Raw genomic sequence first — 23,766 nt, forward strand, 5'->3', positions numbered from 1 at the left:
CGGTAACCCGTATCGTGAGTGGCTGTTCGAGCATCCGGTGTACTCGACTGATCCGGTCACCGGATGAATATAAATTTTTATATTTTCACCGGATCCGGTGAACGAAAACTGATCGTGAGTGGGGCGCCTTATATGTATTTATTATTTATCGTTCGTCCCGGGCGAGAATTGAACTTGAGTGGATGTCCAATATACCTACATACATATGATTTTTTTTTTTTTTTTTTCTAAAAATAGGCTGTATAGTGGTTCCCTAATGCATAAAACGTAAGTCGAAAATAATAGAAAGTAAAAAAGACACGATTCTAAGCAATGTACAGACAAAAATAAAATTTTATTCTTATGGACTGTAGCTTTTTTTGCACGTAGAGTTTCTGATAAGGATAACCTTCAAGGAAGTTTGCATGTGATAGAGAGATAGAGACGCTGTTATGTAAGGTTGTGATACCTGTTGCAATGCAACATCAAATGAAAGCGTGATTGCACTCGTGTAACGTCCTGGTTTGAGGGACAAAAAAGTTTGAAGGAGAAAAGAGTGAAATCACGTGAGAAGGGTTTTCCTCGGCGTTTATTGTCAGGCTCACAATAGTCTCAATCAGCCCTTATTACCTGCCTCGGTGGTGTAGTGGTCAAGGCGCTCGCCTGGTAAACAGGAGGGCGTGGGTTCAATCCCAGCCGAGGTATGGAATCCTCAATATAATTTGAGAATTTGACCACAATAATAGTAGTAGCCTACTGCTGGAGTAAAGGGACTTTTCAGTCCTATAATAATTTGAGAATTTGACCACAATAATAGTAGTAGCCTACTGCTGGAGTAAAGGGACTTTTCAGTCCTATGCGAGCAGTATAAATAAGCACTCTCTCAAGCACTCTTATTGTCTGGCTCACAATAGTCTCCATCAAGAGTGATTGCTTTGGGCTAACAATAGATCTTGGCTACAAAAATTTTGGATGCCCTTCTCACTCCACTATAGCTATCTACCTATTTCTTTTTCTTTATCAAGGGAAATTTCAAGCTGGAGTATCCGCCAGCCAGACTAAACAGATAATCTACATAATTATGTACGCAATTGTAAATAAAGGGAATACAAATTTTCCCCCCGTTTAGGTATCCGGGTTTCCGATTCAGATGAGTCCCAATTAGGCAGATTCGACTGTAATAGATATTATGTAACTACCTATCTCCCTCTAGTATTACATAATATGTAAGTAGGTACCTACCTACATAGTTCGGTGAAAAGTCGATCTCGTTCAAAGAAAAAGGTCCAATGCCTCTCATGAAGGCCAAAAATAATCAGCTTTCCTCCAGGTATGTTCGAACATAAATAGATAATTTATTACCCTTGCAAAATGCTGCAAAACCATCGATGAAAACCTGAAAATCACTTCGTTCGCTCAATTAGTCAGATTTGCCTGCGGATACTGTGATTTTCCAAAATTTGCCGCGCACTATCATATTACTGCGCGATCGCCATGTGATAAATTTTCATCACCCACTTTATTTTGTTTACTTTGTTCAATACAAAAGTTGTTTACAAAAACAATTTCTTCGGATTTCTTTCTGTTATTGTTGAACTTGTTTTTGTTGCCGCTGAGATGTTATTGATTTCTAACTTTTTTATATGTATATATACCTAGTACGTCGCTATTATAATAAACTCTGTTTGCTTGGGGCTAAATTTGTTATTGCTGTTATTTTTCGACGCATTTATTATGAAGTCTAATTTGCTGTAAAATAATATTAAGGAGCGCGGCAGCGCTCCGCCCCGCCAAGTCAAGAAAGTTTGACCGTTTTAGAATCTAGAGTCACTGCTGATGCTGTCGACCCCAAAAATTCCAAGTCTAGCGTCTCTTGACTACTACTTTTACAAACATACTCTGATATTTGTTAGATCTAACATATCCTGATATTTGTTAGATCTAACATATCCTGATATTTGTTAGATCTAGCATACGAGTACTCTGAGATTTGCTAGATCTAACATACGAGTACTCTGAGATTTGTTAGATCTAACATACGAGTACTCTGAGACTTGTCAGCTCTAACATACGAGTACTCTGATACTTGTTAGATCTAGCATATACCCTGATATTTGTTAGATCTATCAAGTACTACACTACCGAGATAAAGTTGAAGTTAAGGGCGAGACAAAATTGCCATTTCCTACTGCATTATTTTCCGTCGAGATGTGTATTTCCGATTTGTATTACAATATTCCACTTCCACCAAACCACGCTCTCAGCAAAGTCAACAAACTGGTGTGACTATTCAGGGTGATGGCCACACGAGATGCCTAGTCACGTGTCACGTGATGTCATGTCTGCGTGACCTAGTTGCCTATCGAGTTGCGCGCAGTTCTGATTTGCAAGAGAGGAAACCTGCAAGTCCTTACTCAAGTCTAGAACTGTTGGTTTTCATGAACAGTTTGTTTATGACCGTTTGTTTTATCGACTTGTTCGAATCTGGAACGTCGGTGTGGTCAGGGCTGACTAACCTGTGGCCTGTGAACCGCGGTCCAAGGCGCGAGCAAGACGGGAATATGGACCGTTCAAAAAGGGGTAGAAAATGTGTAAAAAAGGTCACCAGTAACTTATACTCTTCACGATTGGGGGGAGGGGTTTTTATTGTTTATTTAGACAGGCAGACGACAAAAGAAAAATTTGGAGCTTAGCGGACAAAATGTTAGAGGAAAATAATTCAGATAAAAATAAGAAATAATATTTTTATCAAGACAATTACAATTAAAAGTTTTTAAATTGGTTAGCTTTCGATGTCATTCAGGACATCATCTTCAGACCAAGATAGATATTCTAAGATATTGACTCTATCGCAGCAGGAGTAGAAGAGAGGAAAATGTGATTCGAACAGTTCAAAGGGTATGAAATTGAGCGCCTGTACGATTTTTCCCCTTTAAAAGGTTAACTTTCAATGGAGCAGTTGCAGTTGGGTAAAAATTATGAATAAAAGGTCGATTCCTACGTAAAAAGTTGTGAAAAATCCAAATCTGAAGTCAAAACTCCGAAAAAGTAACTTTAAAAGGTCGAAAATTCAATTTTTAATTGCCGTTCTAATTAAAAAGTTCAAAGAGTTGTGACGTCAGACTTAATGACAAAATGCGCAGAAACGCTTGCGCACAAACAAACAAAGCGGGAGTCATGAGTTATGACGTCATCGCCTACGGGAGCATATGTCGTGACGGCAAACTTTACGATTTATCAGTATTATTTAAATCGATTTATCTCGGTATCTAGAAGTCGTAGAAGAAAAAGAAAAATTCCGTTGGTCCTCATTTTTCCTGCTCTATGACTTTGAAACATCACACAAGTAAGCGCAACTGATCTATTACTGTATTCCTTAATTTAATTTACTTACATAATTATAAAAAATGTTCTGTGAGTATTTATTGAATAAACGAGGCTTGAAAAGAACCTATCACTGGCTCTTGCAGATACATGAATCTCAAAGAAATATGTAATCCACTTTATAATTCCAGTCCATATAGCGACCCTCTACTTAGTATGAAATACTGTGTGAAATATACCTACGATTTATTGCCAATTTTTATTACCCTTGGGTTTACTGGATTCATTGAGTATTGTTACAGCAATTTCAGTTTCCCAAGGCTACATCAGGAATGTATTCAGAATTCAGGAGGGGTTTTTTCAGGCCATCTTCTCAGATATACCATCCTCATCCACCCTATTTAAGGAGTCTGGCTAGGGGACATCAAACAGGGAGTAGACTAGCAAACCCTAAACCAGCCTAGCTAGCTGGCAGTTAAAATAGGGTTTACATGGCTTTAAAAGAAAAAGCCCAAGTCCTCATGATGGTTGATCGCACAGTTCAGGACGAGCCAGCTAAACGTGGCTGGAGACCATCAAACCCCCGGCTTCAGCTAAGCCGATAACAACAACACCATATTTAAGGCTAGAGGAACATTGTAAAGTCATGTATTGTATATTATGTACTAATTAGGTATGCCCTTGAAGGTTTTTGATTCAGATTTCGAATGTCACGATTCATATTTTAAATGTTATAAGTGTCTTGATTTTTTCCCTTTTTTCCCCAAATCAGTTTAAATGAGAGAAAGCAACCCATGTCAAGTGAACGATCTGATCTTGTTCAGGGTAATTAAAAGGAATTTTAATTGCATAAATGATGCTTGTCACAAAATGTCATTCCCCACATAATTTAGTACGCTAAATTTTGTGACTTGACTTGGACTTGAACCAACAACCTCCAGATTCAAAGTCCACCGTGCTAAGCAGTGCACCACTTAGGTTGGTTGTTCAGGGTAATTAATTGATGGTACAAATTCCCAAGAAGAAAAGGTCCAAATGGGAACCTCAATATGAAGCTATCGTCCCAAGGTCTTATAGTCCCGAAAGCGCAGAAAGAAGGATGGAGAAAAGCCAGCCGTTTCGAGAACGAACCCTTATATGTATTTATTATTTACTAGTGGTTGACCCGTTCTTTGTACGGGATCAGCGTGGCATAAGAGTTATAACTTTGAGGTGCTGCCATTTTGAATCGGGATGGAATATGACAAATTCACATAGCCTATGTCAACTTCAGTACTCTTATCAACAACCACAAAAAATTTCATCAAAATCGGTCAAGCCGTTTTTTCGTGAAAAGAGGACAACAAAAGGTCCATCAGAGTAACAGCGCTCATGCTGAAGTACGAGTGCCTACTTATATGAAATTTTTTCATACACATAAAGCCCACACAGAGGCTTAGTAGTCTAATCTAATAGATAGAGGAGGTCCACCTTGCAATAATTAAAACAAGCGATTTTTTTTTTCATAGGATCGTTAGGTATGGTGGGGGAAGTGTCATACTAAAATCGAGCCCTCGAGAGTTGAGGGGAGAACTTTTGGCGGCGGAAAAACCGTTTTGTGTCGCATCCTTGTCACATTTGACAACTGCATACCAAATTTAAACAAGGTGGGCCCGTCCCTCCGAGAATTTTTTAGCCCGTAGTTTATTCGATCGTGGTTAAAGAAAATCAGTTTATTGGCCTTGCTCGGCGTAGCATTACTTTCCTTCCTATAGGAAATAGGATAAGGAAAGTAAAAATAAAAAAATACACACACACACAAACAGGCTACCTAGTACCTACCCCAAAGAATGGTTGCATATGACATTTTTGGCCAGCAGTAGAAGGGGGCATACGCGGCAATAAAATGGAACAAGGTAATGAAGAACGTATTGGACCAGATGATTGGCTGGTCATGTACTTTGGTTACTTTCTTGTCATACAGGCTGCTGATTGGTTGATCAGATGGATCGTCGAGAGCTGCGGGTAGGGCGGTAGAGGTGCTATTAGGAGCCATGCTGGAATATGACATAAAGAAACATAGGGTATATATTATAATAATAATAATAATAGTGCTTATTTATACTGCTCGCATAGGACTGTAAAGTCCCTTTACTCCAGCAGTAGGCTACTACTATTATTGTGGTCAAATTCTCAAATTGTATTGAGGATAAAATTCCATACCTCGGCTGGGATTGAACCCACGCCCTCCTGTTTACCAGGCGAGCGCCTTGACCACTACACCACCGAGGTAGGTGACTTGTTCAGAAGTCACGTCAATGTAAAATTACTACAAAAAGGACACACATGAGCAGTGCCCAGTGTTATTATACGGTCGGGACCTTTCTTTTTCATTGTCGTGGGTTCTGAACAGTTAGCAAACATGAAAAAATTATCCGTGCTAGGCAGGACCGTATCCCGGTTTTCATTGAGGAAAGTGGAAGGGGACAACTGTCCAAATAGTGATGTATCGGGGGGGGGGGGGCTTTGAAAACCTTCTATAAAGAAAGCTTAGTTGTACTTTATTATGTGACTTCTTTTTTTTTCTTTTTGTAGTCATCAGTGGTAGCATGGATGATGGAAATTAGTGCCCTACACGCCCTACACTTGAATTTAGACCACGCTACGCCACTGGTAGTCATACGAAATTCCTTTTTGGACTAGTCTGGACTGGCAACGGGTGTGGTGGCGCCATTACGTCTAAACTAGTCCAAAGAAAAATTTCGCATGATGACTCAAAGAAAAACACACACACACAAACACACATGGGCAGTAAAATACGATTATACGGCTCTATTTAACAACAAACCAACCAATTTTTGTTTCCTCGTTTCAGACTCCCGTAGCTCCGATACCTCGCACAGTGCTCACTCCTGCAGTCACCATCACTCCCGCCTCCTCTCTGGAAAACATTCACAGGATTCACTCCGCTCCAAATCAGCAGGAACTTCTGCGGGAAAACACCGAAAACGTGGAAAATTTCGCCAGGAATAGCACCGTTTCCCTGGAAAACATCACAAGGAATAGTGCTATGTCCTTGGAAAGTGTTACGAGGAATTGTAACATATCCCTGGAGAATATTAACAGGAATAATCAGATGACAACGCAGGATGATTCGGATGATGAGAGTACGCCGCTCGTGAGTGACCTGTCTTCCCCGCTCAGTGAGAGTGGATCCAACAAGTTCAGGTAAACAGCCTAACCGCACTAGGAGGTTTTTTTTAGAAATTTAATTTAAAAAAAAGATTGTACCTCGGCACCGCTTTCGCAATACTTCAAGGCACATTCTTTCACATCCATACCTATATATGAACGGCAAAATCTGGTTAGAAAATGTCCGCCCTGGCCGGGATTCGACGCCAACACCTCCAGGTTGAGAGTCAGTGCTCTTGACCACTCGGCCACAGAGGCGGGAGGTAAACAACCTAACCACCCTGGGAAGGAGGATTTTTTCAATTGAAAGAACCTGAATGAATAGGAAAAGAACCTGAATGAGTAGAGAAAGAACCTGAATGAATAGGAAAAGAACCTGAATGAGTAGAGAAAGAACCTGAATGAATAGGAAAAGAACCTGAATGAGTAGAGAAAGAACCTGAATGAATAGGAAAAGAACCTGAATGAGTAGAGAAAGAACCTGAATGAATAGGAAAAGAACCTGAATGAGTAGAGAAAGAACCTGAATGAATAGGAAAAGAACCTGAATGAGTAGAGAAAGAACCTGAATGAATAGGAAAAGAACCTGAATGAGTAGAGAAAGAACCTGAATGAATAGGAAAAGAACCTGAATGAGTAGAGAAAGAACCTGAATGAATAGGAAAAGAACCTGAATGAGTAGAGAAAGAACCTGAATGAATAGGAAAAGAACCTGAATGAGTAGATAAAGAACCTGAATGAATAGGGAAGGAACCCTGATAGTGTCAGAAAATTTTAAAATATGAATGGGGAAACAAAAACCTAAGTACTTTTTTTTAACAGGTTTGACAGAGAGAACTGTAACTGCTAGGGTCTTATCGTCCCGAAATCAAAGAGAGAAGGAAGACAGGATAGGAGAGAGCCAGCCGTTCCGAGAACGAACATTATCCCATCAGGATAAAATCTGCCCCGGGCGGGAATCGAACCCGCGGCCTAGCGCTTACAAGGCAGACGCACTACCAACTACAGAAGTTGACGCATTACAGAAGTTGACGAAAAACGCCGACAAGAGCAAAGGTGAATGAGAAGAATCTATCAACATTCAAATTCTTATTTTATGAATTTGTCCAAAGCGTTTATTGGATTTACCATCACATCTTATTCTCATTCCATAATACCTAGGTAGGTACTCATATAAATACCTATTGTGAATTGTTATGATGAAAATGTTCGTCTTTCTAGCATTTTCTTCCCACAGATTTTTTTTCTACAAGAAACAACGTCAGAGACCAGTGACGTCAGTCAATGTTATTGTTTTGCGCCTTTCTTATCAAGAAATGCCAAATATCTACAAGAAACAACGTCAGAGACCAGTGACGTCAGTCAATGTTATTGTTTTGCGCCTTTCTTATCAAGAAATGCCAAATATCTTCTTCTTCTTCTTCTTCTTCTTCTTCTTCTCCTTCTTCTTCTCCTTCTTCTTCTTTTAGTAGCTGCTTTCAAGAATGTACATTATAGGTACCTGCATTACCTAATATTATTATGAATTAGCAAACCGCAGCCCCTCGAATTACGATTTCACCACTAGAGCTAGTACCATCTAACAATCCTACCATCAGAAACAATGTTAGAAACAATGATTGAAGAAATTACAATAATAATTAGGTATAACTAATACTTACAGAATTACCGTATTAAACACATATAATGTTTTCTACTTCAATATCGGCTAGTCCTGAGAGACTCCTGAGGTAAAGCACTTGCTTGCCATACAGAAGATTCCGGTTTCGATTCCCAGCGTTGTAGAAAAAAAAATGCAAGACCACAACAGCAATGATTCATCTTTTTTTTCTAATTGTGTTATTAATCAGTTAATCAAAGAGTAAATAGGTATCTAGGTATCTAAGCACCTACCAAATACCCTCCTGACTTACCTTTTAACTGATTCCGTAAAAATTGATCACTTTTCTATTTCAAACTAATAAAAATATCACAAATGCCCGAGAAAAACTATCAAACTCATTCAATTTTATGCTACTTGAATGAAATAATTTAAATAGGTAATTTCAAAAATGAGCTTAATTATTACAGCAGGTCGACCTAGCCGAACTGATATTTCAGGAGATTCGAAATCAGGTAACATATGAGACTGTGACGAATAGGTGACAGGACAACGCACACTATTTCAGATATCTATCCTAACCCTGAAGATCTCTAGTGTTTACTAACTGAGTAAATAGTAATCTACTCATTGGTTAAGCCCGTACATTGGTTAAGCCCGTAGGACTTTACATACGTATATTTGACACCTAGAATTATTATGTTTATAGGATCTCTATTTCCGTGATCAGGCCCGATTGTATAGTCGGAAACGGGAAACTTGCCTTGAGCAATGTGTCATGAAAAAATTTGAAACCAAAATAACTCCAGAGGCACCTGTTGTCGGTCACTTACGCTTTGACCGTCTGTCAGAAAGTCGGAACTTGTGACGGAGAAAGCTTCCTACCTAGGTCTGTCAGACAGTCTGAGAGAGCTAGGTCGGCAGCTTTTTCCGCCACACACGTTATTCCTACCCACAGTGGGGTACCCTGTCCAATAAATCGGCATTTTGTGTGGACGCACCTTAAGAGAGGTATACAGGTATATCGATGACTTCCCCTGGTTGAAATATCCTTTAAATCACAAGTTTACAAGCCTACCATTATTCTTAGCGTTTTTATTATTATTGGATACTAGGTACTACTATACGGTTAAGAATGATGTTAATACATACATAGGATGTCTAATATAAACCTAACAAATAAAAGCCTACCATTGTCAACACTAAATAACAGGGCCGTAATGGAACTCCATTTTTCTCCTTTACTGTACGGCAGACTTCAAACATTTGGAGCATCCACCCCCCCCCCTCTGTGACAGGATCAAAGGTTTGTCCGTTAATCAGTTCTATGAGTTTGTCTTTGCTTTCGACATTGTTATTTCTGACGATTTCAATGTTGTCGTTGATCTCTTCTAAATCCATCGTACTAGCGTCTTCCTCGGTAACTTCTACAGGATGGTCATGGCCTGCGTATTTCTCAGCATGACTTCGGATCATTTTATCCGACGGCTTCTTCAGATCGTACGCCCAGCCGATTTTGGCGAACTGGTCCAGCCAGAAGGTGGTGAGGTTGAGGGAATAGCTGCCCATTTCAGCTGCTCGGTAGTCCCAGGGGAAGACGTGGTGGTAGTTGTGCCAGCCCTCGCCCAACGACACGATGGAAACCCAGACGTTTTCACTCGGCAGAATGCGACTGGAAACAAACAAACAAGGTTCTAATGAAATATCTCAAATCTATTATTCAAACAAATAACCGATGTACCCAAAAAGTCAAAATATCTAACCAGGTCGCAGTGACATAGGGAGCTCTTTATAGCCGATGGCTCTACTTATACCAAACCCGATGCCCCCACATGCAGCACCTCTGTAATTCTGTTCCTATGACAACGCTTCCACCAAGTCTTGGACCTGGATCATTAATTGCAAGGCCATTTTGAGATGGGGTTGGTTTTTGGGGGGCGCCTTTGCTTCAATATCTATTGTTTCAACAAAGTGGACATGTGTAACAAGTTTTAGACATGGATCACAATTTACAATGCCAAAATTCTAAATATATTATGCGTAAAGTCCCGAACTATATTATTGAAACATCACCCAAGTAAGCGCAACTGATCTATTGAGCTATGATTGCGACAGAGGTACCTAGTACTTAGTATGTAATAAAATTATACTATAATAGACGTAAATTCGTCAATACAGTTTACCAACTCGATACCTGAACCTGATTCATTGAGAAAGAACCTACGTTAAGCTGTGTCCACACATAGTCCGTGAATCGATGTGGATCGATGCGACGGTTGATCGACTATGTCTGGAGTAGAGGAGTCTGTGGACTCAGCTTTCAAACTCCCACATTTTAAATTTTTAATTTAAATATACAAAATTTTACAATAGATCAGTTGCGCTTACTTGGGTGATGCTTCAAACTTCAAAGTCATAGAGCAGGAAAAATAAGGACCAACGGAATTTTTCTTTTTCTTCTACGACTTCTAGTTACCGAGATAAATCGATTTAAAAAATATCGGTAAATCATAAAGTTTGACGTCACGGCATACGCTCCCGTAGGCGATGACGTCACAATTCATGATTCCCGCTTCGTTTGTTTCTGCGCAAGCGTTTCTGCGCATTTTGACGTGAAATCTGACGTCACAACTCTTTGAACTTTTTCATTAGAACAGCAATTAAAAATTGAATTTTCAACCTTTTCATTTTTTTTTTTTTTTTTTTTTTTTTTTTTTTTTTTTTTTTCCCTCAATTTCGGTTTTTTCCAACTTTTTTAGTTTTTTTTTTTTTTTTTTTTCTCATAGTTTTGACCTCAGATTCGGATTTTTCACAACTTTTTACGTATGAATCGACCTTTTATTAAAAATATTTTCCCAACTGCAACTCCTCCATTAAATGTAAATTTAAACTCCAACATTTTAAATTTTTAATTTAAATTTTATCTACGCATTTTGATCTCAGAATCGATTCCAGGACCTTGAGCATGGAAATTGATAAACTTGCGGAGTACGTTCGTACCCGCGTACACAATGAACTCTGAGTGACTTTGTGTTTGTTTTTGAAATCAAGGCATTGATTTCATCATGATAAATTTATTTTACCTACGCATTTTGATCTCAGAATCGATTCCAGGTCCTTGGGCATGGAAATTGATAAACTTGCGGAGTACGTTCGTACCCGCGTACACAATGAACTCTGAGTGACTTTGTGTTTGTTTTTGAAATCAAGTCTGACATTGGCTCTCCTCAATTATCACCTCAACACATTGGGTGCTCTTGATCAACATAATTGATGATTCTCATGAAAAATATAACTGTCCAAATGTATTTTTTTCGTAAAGATCGTCAAAAATAATAAATAATCCGAAATCCACTCTGTATTTTAGCATCTATTGAGAGAGGAACCACGTTACCACGTACACGTACCATCTTACTTACCCTACCATCAGTTCTGTTCAAACATCGGATCTGCTAGGAAGTAGGAAATGCTGAATCCCGACGCGGAAAAAATCCTCCAATTTCAATGTCAGAAAACCAATCTCACTTTTTCTACTCATTTTATTCATTCAGAACCAAAGTTCTAGTAAGTACAAGATTGCCTTTTCTTCCTCTTTTTCATGTCATTTGATGGTGGCTTTTCTTCTGGACAAATCTTCCGTTGATATCATAAAATCACCCCCACTTTTGACAAAAACTAAATCTAAGGTAAGCCTTGCGCCTGCAGGCAGCGGCTGACGATATCACGCTGTATTTGCCAGTTCCCAATCGATCACTAATGTTAAGCAACGTTGTGCATCGTTGGTATTCGAATGGTTGACTAGCTCCCAAGACTCCCGAGAAAAAAGTTGAAAAGGGTTTGAATTCGAAAACAAAATCGATCAAAAATGGAATAGTAGGAGAAATATATTTGGTACATTCGAAGTATAGAAAAGTAGTACCTAAGTTATCTAGCTTCTAGATTTAATAGGAAAGAAAATTTAAGCTCTTTTGAAGAGTTTGACTTGATTAAAGTTGGGTTTTAGCATGATGAAAAGTATGAAGTACGAAACTACAATAGCACCTACTCTGAAACGGACCCCCATCATAGGCGGCGATAGGGGGGGGCTTGGGGGGCTTAAGCCCCCCCAAATAAAAAGATTGAAGGAGAAAAGAGTGAAATCACGTGAGAAGGGTTTTTCCTCGGCGTTTATTGTCAGGCTCACAATAGTCTCAATCAGCCCTTATTGTCAGGCTCACAATAGTCTCCATCAAGAGTGATTGCTTTGGGCTAACAATAGATTTTGGCTACAAAAATTTCGGATGCCCTTCTCACTCCAGCACTCCACTATAGCTACCTATTTCTTTTTCTTTATCAAGGGAAATTTCAAGCTGGAGTATCCGCCAGCCAGACTAAACAGATAATCTACATAATTATGTACCTACCTAAATAAAAATTAAACTTCAAAGCTGAACCTCTTTTTGTTTTGTCAATTGGTTGATTACATGATTAGGTAGTTGATTTAGTTACCAAGCAAAACTATCTCGGGTATGTTTTAAGATACAAAGTATCTTATCTGAGGATAGCCCGGCAATAAACTAACTATGCAATGTGCAAAACACAAAAAGTCATTCACTGTTTCTTTCACAAAAGTTCCCCCATACCTACTGAAAAATATCCACCTTAAACCAAAGAAAGTTGTTTGATCCAAGGAGCATGATTTTAAATTCTAAAGGTGTGTCCACACTTATGTATTGAAACCATCGATGCTCAAAAAATGGCTACTATGAGTTCTTAAAAAAGGTCTGACGTCACTTGATAATTTCCAAAGTAACTTGATAATGCCGTGTTACCCTCAATTCGGTGACAAGCTACCCTTCTTTCTCACATCAATGTCACCAAACCAAGTTGAGGTTGGAAAAGTCATCAGGAAGCGATTACTAATCAGGATACCAACCATGGGCAATGGTGCTTATCTTTATCGATTGGGCAATCAACGTGCTATCCCCTGTTACTCATAAGATTCACTAACCGTTTTCCCTTCATTGCGGTGTAATTTACACTGCCTACTTGATTTACACTGCTGACTTTTCAAACAATAGAATGATGAAACATGATATGAGATAGGTACCACTTAAACACTTTCCAAAAAGAAACTTCGGATGATTTTATCAAAGCTCTCTTCTTCTTAGAACAACAGAAATAGGTACTAGAATCAACAAATTTTATTGTCAAGCCTAGCCAAATGGAACTCACTTAGAACTGTATGTAGATCTCTACTCTTTCTAGTATTAGAAAATCAATCATGCCATATTCTTCTAACCGATAAACCGATCTACCTACTTATTGCACAGGAAATGCTTACTTTGATATGTGTAGTAGGTAGTAAGGTGCCTTGATATTTGACTCCAGAATCCAAATGGTGTAAGTGTTTATGATTTAATCTTTGAATATATGTAGAAGTATTAGAGACCTACACGGGTCTACCACCTATTAATTTTAATTTACCCTTTTTTTCTAGTTAACAAGGTCTTTTTACTGAATTGTTAGTTGTATATGTATTATTATTATTCTTTAACCCATCAAATATACGAGACCTTGTTTAGACTGCTGGGGTAAAGGGACTTTTCAGTCCTATTCGGGCAGGATAAACAAGGTATTCTATTCTATTCTATGATAATATCATATTGTTTTCTATACAGGGTGAACACGGTTTTGAGAAAACACGGCTAAATAAGATTGGGGGCATGGTTAGCTCTGTAGTAACGCGCTGGGTTTTAGATGGCGCCTTTTTTGTACATTGCATACTTAAATAGTGACACGGCGCTTGTAAACGTATCTCCCTAATGGTGAGTCAGACATCTCCACTAATACTTGTTTGCCACATTGCATACTCAAATAGGTAATTTAACGGCGCCCGTAATCTATTGTGTTTAACAAATGGTGATTCAGACATCTCCACTACTGTTTGTGTACCACATTGCATACCTTAATAGTTTCAGGGCGCTCATAAAATACATAGATACCTCCTCGTTTAGAACGTACAAAAAACGTCGGTACCTATGACATTATTTAATCTTTGACTTGTTACCGGGGCCTTTTTTCAAGAGGTTTGATAGAGGGAACTGTAACTGCTAAGGTCTTATCGTCCCGAAAGCGAAGAGAGAAGGAAGACAGGATAGGAGAAAGCCAGCCGTTCCGAGAACGAATCTTATCTGTTGAAGATAGTGTGTTCAAAATCATAGTGTTCACCCTGTATAGTAATAACAATTTGGCAGATAAGATAATTAACATTGGAATTTAACAATAGAGCTTGGTTTCATCTATGAATGAGAAAAATGAGATCACATGTAATTAAGTTTCATTAACCTAAGTCCTTAGGACCTAATGGTTAATTTAAGATATAAATTTTGTGGTTGGGTGGAAGAACTCACGTGAGAACCCTGCCACTAAAAATAAAGCCCTTAAAAAAAAAAAAGTACCTACCGTAGGCTTTGTCAGAATTAAATTTCCGAAAATTCTTCGAGATCGAAATTTGAAGATTGAAGAAAACAAGGACTTTGATGTTTGATGGATGTTAGTCATTAGTGCATTAGTCCCTCCAAATAAATTTTGAAAATAATAATAATAATAATCGAGCGACAAAAGCACGTTGAATGTACGAGTTCCCAATGGTTCACTGAAACTAAGTAACGTTGCACGTGGTTGTTATCCGAATAGGAGACCATCTGAGTAATGGCGTGCTGCTGGAATCACTTGGGAGGCCCTCGTAGAGTCCCTGCTTTTTCAGTGAGGTCCTTCTAAGCCCAACCTACCTCGGTGGTGTAGTGGTCAAGGCGCTCGCCTGGTAAACAGGAGGGCTCCGAGGCCTAAGGAGAAGATTTCAGGACATTTTCCCCCGCCTTATCAATAATTGAAAATCTTACCTGTCCTGCCACAGAATAGCACAGGAGTAGAATCAATCTCAGGGGCCATCTTGCCTTGTAGGATCTGTGAGACCACAACCTGTGAACACCTCCTGTTACTCCAAAACCTCCTACTCCTCCAATGAAGAATCCTGAAGGAAGAGGAAATATTTTACTATTACAATAGGTACCTAATAATTAATTATACATATTTTGTAATTGCCCCGGGCGGGAATCGAACCTGCAATCTAGTGCTTACGTACCAAGATTTTATTGAGAGGGGAGGGTCAAACCTCCAAACAGTGATGTTAGGGGGAGGGGGGTGGATGCTCTTGTCTTACAAGCTATCTAGGATCTAGGTTGCCCCTTGTTAAGCTCAATTTAAAAAAAAGTGAAACCTCTAAAAAATAGTGGACACTCTCGTACAAGATTATAAGAGGTTTTGTCTGCTATTGGAAGATGTCCGTTATTCGAGAATGTCCATTATTTGGTTGTGGCAATGGCGTAGCTAAGAAATCTGGTGTGAACATCGCACGACTTTCCTTATTTGGGTGTTTTTCTATTGTAACCTTTACAATCTATCTAACCGTTTAGTCAGTATAGCTGAAAACCGCCAAAAATCGGCCGAAATGCCGCCAAGCGTTGCACCGATCTTAAATCTTAACCAAATCCTTGTCACATTTGACAGCTGCATGCCAAATTTCAAGTCTCTAGCTCTTATAAATGGCTACTATAAGAGTTCTTAAAAAAGGTCTGACGTCACTTGACAATTTCCAAAGTAACTTGATAAAGCCGCGTTACCCTCAATTCGGTGACAAGCTACCCTTCTTTCTCACATCAATGTCACCAAGCCAAGTTGAGGTTGGAAAAGTCATCAGGAAGCGATTACCAATCAGGATACCAACCACGGGCAATGGTGCTTATCTTTATCGATTGGGCAATCAACGTGCTATCCCCTGTGACTCATAAGATATTCACTAACCGTTTTCCCTTCATTGCGGTGCAATTTACACTGCCTACTTGATTTACACTGCTGACTTTTCAAACAATAGAATGATGAAACATGATATGAGATACCACTTAAACACTTTCCAAAAAGAAACTTTGGATGATTTTATCAACGCTTTCTTCTTCTTATAGAACAACAGAAATAGGTACTAGAATCAACTAATTTTATTGTCAAGCCTAAGCCAAATGGAACTCACTTAGAACTGTATGTAGATCTCTACTCCCTCTAGTATTAGAAAATCAATCATGCCATATTCTTCTAACCGATAAACCGATCTACCTACTTATTGCACAGGAAATGCTTACTTTGATATGTGTAGTAGGTAGTAAGGTGCCTTGATATTTGACTCCAGAATCCAAATGGTGTAAGTGTTTATGATTTAATCTTTGAATATATGTAGAAGTATTAGAGACCTACACGGGTCTACCACCTATTAATTTTAATTTACCCTTTTTGTCTAGTTAACAAGGTCTTTTTACTGAATTGTTAGTTGTATATGTATTATTATTCTTTAACCCATCAAATATACGAGACCTTGTTTAGACTGCTGGGGTAAAGGGACTTTTCAGTCCTATTCGGGCAGTTCTAGTTAACAAGGTCTTTTTACTGAATTGTTAGTTGTATATGTATTATTATTATTCTTTAACCCATCAAATATACGAGACCTTGTTTAGACTGCTGGGGTAAAGGGACTTTTCAGTCCTATTCGGGCAGGATAAACAAGATATTCTATTCTATTCTATGGAGGTGCCTACCTAGGCCCGATTTATCTGTTTCTTGATTGATAAGTAGGATGCCTATACTAAGGTATTGATACAACTCTTGATGTGGATCCTCAAGGGATGCCTGTGTGATTTGGTTATGTCTGGCTGGGGGACTAATCAGGGAGTAGACCAGCTTAGTCTGGCTGGGGGACTTTAAACAGGGAGGATACCATCCCGAAATTTCGTTTGCTAAAAAAATTGTGATGGTGGAGTGCGGAGGACATCCACTCGTAAAAATTTGTAGTCAAAACCAAATGTCAGCCAAAAGCAATCATCCAAGGGCTGATTGATTTTTTTTTTTTTTTTTTTTTTTTTTTTTTTTTTAAAGGTTTTAAAAAAGAGAACTGTAAGCAATAAGGAGTACGATTCCTGAATATTAAACAAATTAGGTAGGTACATAAGTACTGATTTTCTAACCACGATCGAATAAACTACAGGCTAAAAAATTCCCGGAGGGACGGGCCCCTACTACCAACAAAAATAAAATTCATTAGTAAATATCATATTTTTTTATTTATTTATTTATTTATTTTTTACATTATTTGTCAATGTTTGCATTTTTATTACCTTGTCAGTCAATTTTTGTAGGTAGCTTCTCTATCAATTTTTGTACCCTGCCATGTTGCTTAAAAGCAATCAATATTGAATTTGACAACCATCTTACGTACATTACCCGTGACAATGACTCGACAAGGATTAATAACAACAACACTCGGATGTTGTTATTAATTGATCTACAGTTAGGTATTTCTACAGTGATATTGATAGGTTTACATCTTTGCAAAGTACGACGCTACTTTTTCTCCCAGACATAAAAAATTGGTAGTTCTTTAATCGATCTTTAATAACTACCTACTTTTAATCGACCTACGTAGGTATCCCAAAGTAATAGGTACCTACATACATACCTATAGATAAGACGGTGCTTTTTATAACAAGCTGGGTTCAATGGAAACAGAAAGTTTTAGTTTTGCCGCTTGACGCTTGCCGCTATTTTTCTCCCAGACATAAAAAATTGGTGGTTCTTTAATCGATCTTTAATAACTATCTACCTACTTTTAATCGACCTACGTAGGTATCCTAAAGTAATAGGTATCTACATACCTATACCTATAGATAAGACGGTGCTTTTTATAACAAGCTGGGTTCAATGGAAACAGAAAGTTTTAGTTTTGCCGCTTGACGCTTGCCGCTCTCATCGTAGCCGAGGCCTAAGGAGAAGATTTCAGGACATTTTTCCCCGCCTTATCAATAATTGAAAATCTTACCTGTCCTGCCACAGAATAGCACAGGAGTAGAATCAATCTCAGGGGCCATCTTGCCTTGATGCCAAATAGGTATATTAGACAAACCTATCAAAAACTCTCAACCATGTGATGCGATTGACGTGGGAAAATAAAATAATCAGCCCTCACGTTTTTAATATTCCTACGAGGTTTTTAATATTAATTAATTGAATTCCGATGCGAACATAAACAAAGTGCGTCATTAGGGGTCAAACTTTTACGTGAAATAATAGTTTTATCCGATTATTCCGATCAAAATGGCAAATTCCTGCCTACTTGATAAAGAGCAAAGAGATAGGTCATGCATATGTAGGTAGAAATGGGTAGGTACTAGGTACAGTAGAACCTCAATTATTTCAACTAATTGGGACCGAGGGTAGTTGAAATAATCGAAAGTTAAAATAATGGGAATTCCCTATAAGAACAAGCTGGGCCCGTCCCTCCGGGAATTTTTTAGCCCGTAGTGATTAGAGAAAATCAGTACCTATGTACCTACCTAATTTGTTTAATATTCAGTTTATTTTCATTCTTGATTTAATTTTTCGATTTTACTTTAATTTAATGATTTAAAATCAAGAGCCTGTTCTCCCTTTATTCCCAACTAGTGATGGTTGACCGGTCCTTTGTACGGGATCAGCGTGGCATAACAGTCATAACTTTGAGGTGCTGCCATTTTGGATCGGGCTGGAATATGACAAATTTAAATAGCCTATGTCACCCTCAGTACTCTTCTCAACAACCACAAAAAAATTCATCAAAATCGGTCAAGCCTTTTTTTCGTGAAAAGAGGACAACAAAAGGTCCATCAGAGTAACAGCGCCGAAGTGTGTAGGTTCCCACAATCTTAACTGGAGTATCCAAATTAACCTTATGAGTAAGTGAGGATTTCACAAAGATTTGTTCAGGAATAACTCTGCCCTGTGGTCCTAGAAATACCGTATTATGTAGAAATAATTTTGACTTAAGGCTTATAGCAATATTCAGGGTCACTTTCTAGTCTATCTTATAGAAGTCAATCAATCCATTCATATTATCCGCCCCTGGGTACAATAAGTACCTAGATATTATGTTTATACCTACCTACCTATAGTTAGTCGGATTTAACCCTCTATTCACTGGAGTTACTTGTAGGTAAGTATTTATTTCCAAACTCCCGAGCATTAACTCGTATAGATAGGTATCTTATATTAAAAGAACAAGATCCATTCACATTTCATAGTTCACACACTGATCGCTCTATCTCGAGAACCACAACACCTAGAAAGCTGAAATTTGGTAGGGATATTCCTTTTATGGTCTATATGGTATACGAGTAAACGAGTATATACCTCTATCTTGTTTATTTATCTATTAATGGATTTAACTTCGCTAAGATTTTCAATTACGGGGGTTTTACCCACCATTTGGGGATAAGATACCCGCTTATTCAACTTAACCTCAACAGGCAGAGTGGACCAGGAAAAGCCCACGACCCCGGTAAAAATCAAGCTCAACATTTCTTAACTTTTTTTAAGAGGTTTGACAGAGGGAACTGTAACTGCTATGGTCTTATCGTCCCGAAATCGAAGAGAGAAGGAAGACAGGACATCTTATATACCGTTCTCGAGATATTATTGAATTAGGGTGAATGTACCAGTAGTCGACTTTACACCAGTAGTCGATCACTCGGTCGTGTTTAGTTAATTTTAAGCTATAAAGGTATATCCTATTTAATTTCTGATAACATTTTTTGAATATTCGTGTTGTTTTGATACTACTGTAAAAAAAGGCGCCAAAGGCTTTTCTTAACTTTAATGACCCATTGGAACCTGGCGCATTCAACGTGTTACGAGTATCACCGCTGGCTAGTTATCTGGATCCCCCATCACCCATCAGACTCTTCCCCAGGTATCCTCTCTAGGCTACGGGATCTCCCTGACATCAGCTTTAGACATGGTTGGAAGAAAAGAGGGTTGCAAACCTAATCAGTTCGAAGCGGACCAATTAAATCCAATGGTGCAAAGGGTTAACTTGCAGTGTTTTCTGAACTGGTGACGAAATGTCAATATTTGTCCATCACTAATGTCTAATATGTAGGTATCTGTACCCCTTACCTAAAGATTCTATCATAGGTACTTGGGTGTAGGGCTTAGGAAGTGCTTGTTGACTCTGACTTGTGGCGTTTGAGGAAGTCATGATTCTCCAACCTATCCCAGAGTCTGAAGGTCATTTTATCAACTTATCAGAGTTCCCAAAGGGTGTGTTATCAGAATTCCTAGCCACGGGTACTAAATCCCAACCGAGCTTGAGGGAGGAAAACCAGAAATTAGAGACCGTACCTACATACTGGACTCCGCATACTGGATTTGCGTCAGAAAAGATGCGTCACCCCATTTCAATGTAACGTAGGGGGTAGGAGCACAATTGGTTCAGTGGTCGATTGGCCACACGTTTTCTTTCCGTGCTGGAAGTCCCGAGTTCAATCCCGTAACGGGCATGCAAATATGTAGTTGCATTTGAATTTCGGTATTTCAAGACGAAACGTTCTCGGTTTCTCGTCTTTTCGTGCTCTAGTATTGTAAAGTAGCCCTTCAAATGTTGTGCCACTATCTGTTCTTTTTTCCCCTTCTTCTTCTTCTTCTTCTCCTTCTTCTTCTTCTTCTCCTCCTTCTTCTTCTTCTTCTTCTTTTAGTAGCTGCTTTCAAGAATGCACATAGGTACCTGCATTACCTAATATTTATGAATTAGCAAACCGCAGCCCCTCGAATTACGATTTCACCACTAGAGCTAGTACCATCTAACAATCCTACCATCAGAAACAATGTCTCTGTATTTTAGCATCTATTGAGAGAGGAACCACGTTACCACGTACACGTACCATCTTACTTACCGTACTATCACTGCCCATCAGTTCTGTTCAAACATCGGATCTGCTAGGAAGTAGGAAATGCTGAATCCCAACGCGGAAAAAATCCTCCAATTTCAATGTCAGAAAACCAATCTCACTTTTTCCACTCATTTTATTAATTCAGAATTCAGAACCAAAGTTCTAGTAAGTACAAAATTGCCTTTTCTTCCTCTTTTTCATGTCATTTGATGGGGACTTTTCTCTGGACAAATTTTCTGTGGATAAATTAAAATCACCCCCACTTTTGACAAAAACAAAATCTAAGATAAGCCTTGCGCGTGCAGGCAGCGGCTGACGATATCACGCTGTATTTGCCAGTTCCCAATAGATCACTAATGTTAAGCATCGTTGTGCATCGTTGGTATTCGAATGGTTGACTAGCTCCCAAGACTCCCGAGAAAGAAGTTGAAAAGGGTTTGAATTCGAAAACAAAATCGGTCAAAAATGGAATAGGAAAAATATATTTGGTACATTCGAAGTATAGAAAAGTAGTACCTAGGTTATCTACCTTCTAGATTTAATAGGAAAGAAAATTTAAGCTCTTTTGAAGAGTTTGACTTAACTAAGTTTGAAAGTTGGGGTTTAGCATGATGAAAAGTATGAAGTACGAAACTACAATAGCACCTACTCTGAAACGGTCCCCCATTGATACCGACCAAAACAATTAGACTTACCAAAGTACACAAAAAACCCACCTTAAGTGGGCTTTTTGTGGGACCAAAGGCCCAAAACTGTGATAAGCTCCACGAATCTACCGTACAACTTGCGTCAAATATCATTCCTACGTAACGTTCGAACTTTTTAGTTATTCTAGGGATATTAAACCCACTTTGTGGACCCGGTCCTAAGTACTTACCTGTCCAGCTATGGCATAACCAGTCAGCAAAAGTACTCGGAGTGGCCATTTCGCCTTGTACGTCTTATGTGTCCATAGTCTGTGAGCTCCGGCTGTCACTCCAAACCCGCCTAGGCCTCCTACCACGACAGCTGGAATTATAAAGATGTAAAAAAATGTTAATAGCAATAAAATTTAGTCCACCTCTGTGGCCGAGTGGTCAAGAGCAAGAGACCAGGTGGTCAAGGACCCTCAGCTCGGAGGTGCTCGCTTCAAATCCCGGCCAGGGTGGAAATTTTCTGACCGAACATTTCCGTTCCTGGATGGGTAGGGAATGTAAGTCAACATTCCAATTGATCACCGATCAACTGCAACCCATCTAAAGCGCGTCAGACCAAGGGTTTTGGTAGATTTTTTTCTATTGTTTGTGTGGACATGTGTCAAGGACATGCACCATTGGACATGTACCATTTTGTAGGCGCTGCTTATAAGTGACATTTCAACTGACTGACTCTGTCAGCTGAGTGCACGGTGTACCTACGTGATACCACACTCGTACTTACCTACTTATCTACCCTACGTAGTATATTCTTATCAACCCTACGTAGTATATACTTATCTACCCTAACGTAGTATAGCATGTAGGTACATATATAGGTTATAGGTAGGCTTATGTTCGCGGATTTCGCGATTATGTTCGCAGATTTCGCGATTATGTTCGCGGGTTTCGCGATTATGTTCGCGGATTTCGCGATTATAAATAGTGATGGATACCTATATTTGCATACTTCTGAAATGGAAAAGATTCCCTCTGACCGCATTGTTCGGGATGGTTTGATGGAGATTTTCACAATACACAAACACAATTACAATGTAAGGAATGAAACAATGAAATTGCAGGAATGATGATATCTACCCCAGCCACAGCCACCTAACTGTAATTTCTCTGCCTATATATAAATACCTGCCTAATGGTAAAAACTGTATAAATAATCTTGTAAATCTTGGTTATTTACTTCAATATCACAATCTTCCTCACATATTGGAAAAATACACACAACACTTTGGTCTGGGTTAAGCCCGTACATTGGTTAAGCCCGTAGGACTTTACATACGTATATTTGACACCTAGAATTATTATGTTTATAGGATCTCTATTTCCGTGATCAGGCCCGATTGTATACTCGGAAACGGGAAACTTGCCTTGAGCAATGTGTCATGAAAAAATTTGAAACCAAAATAACTCCAGAGGTACCTGTTGTCGGTCACTTACGCTTTGACCGTCTGTCAGAAAGTCGGAATTTGTGACGGAGAAAGCTAGGTGGTCTGTCAGACCGTCTCAGAGAGCTAGGTCGGCAGCTTTTTCCGCCACACACGTTATTCCTACCCACAGTGGGGTACCCTGTCCAATAAATCGGTATTTTGTGTGGACGCACCTTAAGAGAGGTATACAGGTATATCGATGACTTCCCCTGGTTGAAATATCCTTTAAATCACAAGTTTACAAGTCGGAAACGGGAAACTTGCCTTGAGCAATGTGTCATGAAAAAATTTGAAACCAAAATAACTCCAGAGGCACCTGTTGTCGGTCACTTACGCTTTGACCGTCTGTCAGAAAGTCGGAACTTGTGACGGAGAAAGCTTCCTACCTAGGTCTGTCAGACAGTCTGAGAGAGCTAGGTCGGCAGCTTTTTCCGCCACACACGTTATTCCTACCCACAGTGGGGTACCCTGTCCAATAAATCGGCATTTTGTGTGGACGCACCTTAAGAGAGGTATACAGGTATATCGATGACTTCCCCTGGTTGAAATATCCTTTAAATCACAAGTTTACAAGCCTACCATTATTCTTAGCGTTTTTATTATTATTGGATACTAGGTACTACTACGGTTAAGAATGATGTTAATACATAGGATGTCTAATATAAACCTAACAAATAAAAGCCTACCATTGTCAACACTAAATAACAGGGCCGTAATGTAACTCCATTTTTCTCCTTTACTGTACGGCAGACTTCAAACATTTGGAGCATCCACACCCCCCCGCC

At 39.0% G+C, this 23,766-nt stretch overlaps 2 protein-coding genes across 2 annotated transcripts in view; both read right to left on the bottom strand.

Annotated features, from left to right (window-relative positions):
- Positions 1 to 15,094, bottom strand: part of LOC103505325 (acyl-CoA Delta(11) desaturase-like) — a 23,831-nt gene extending 8,737 nt beyond the window's left edge. The window contains exon 1 of the mRNA XM_026820663.1: positions 14,959 to 15,094. The gene's annotated coding sequence lies outside the window, so the exon portion shown is untranslated. The remainder of the gene's footprint in view (positions 1 to 14,958) is intronic.
- LOC113465808 (acyl-CoA Delta(11) desaturase-like) overlaps positions 8,778 to 23,766 on the bottom strand; it is a 17,560-nt gene continuing 2,571 nt past the window's right edge. Inside the window, exons 3-4 of the mRNA XM_026820649.1 lie at positions 9,354 to 9,746; positions 8,778 to 8,832 (exon numbers count right to left, since the gene is read on the bottom strand). Of these exons, the coding sequence (XP_026676450.1) occupies positions 8,778 to 8,832; positions 9,354 to 9,746 (448 nt within the window). The remainder of the gene's footprint in view (positions 8,833 to 9,353; positions 9,747 to 23,766) is intronic.

Source organism: Diaphorina citri, unplaced genomic scaffold (genome assembly GCF_000475195.1).
Source record: "Diaphorina citri unplaced genomic scaffold, Diaci psyllid genome assembly version 1.1 scaffold164, whole genome shotgun sequence".
Lineage (NCBI taxonomy): Eukaryota > Metazoa > Arthropoda > Insecta > Hemiptera > Psyllidae > Diaphorina > Diaphorina citri.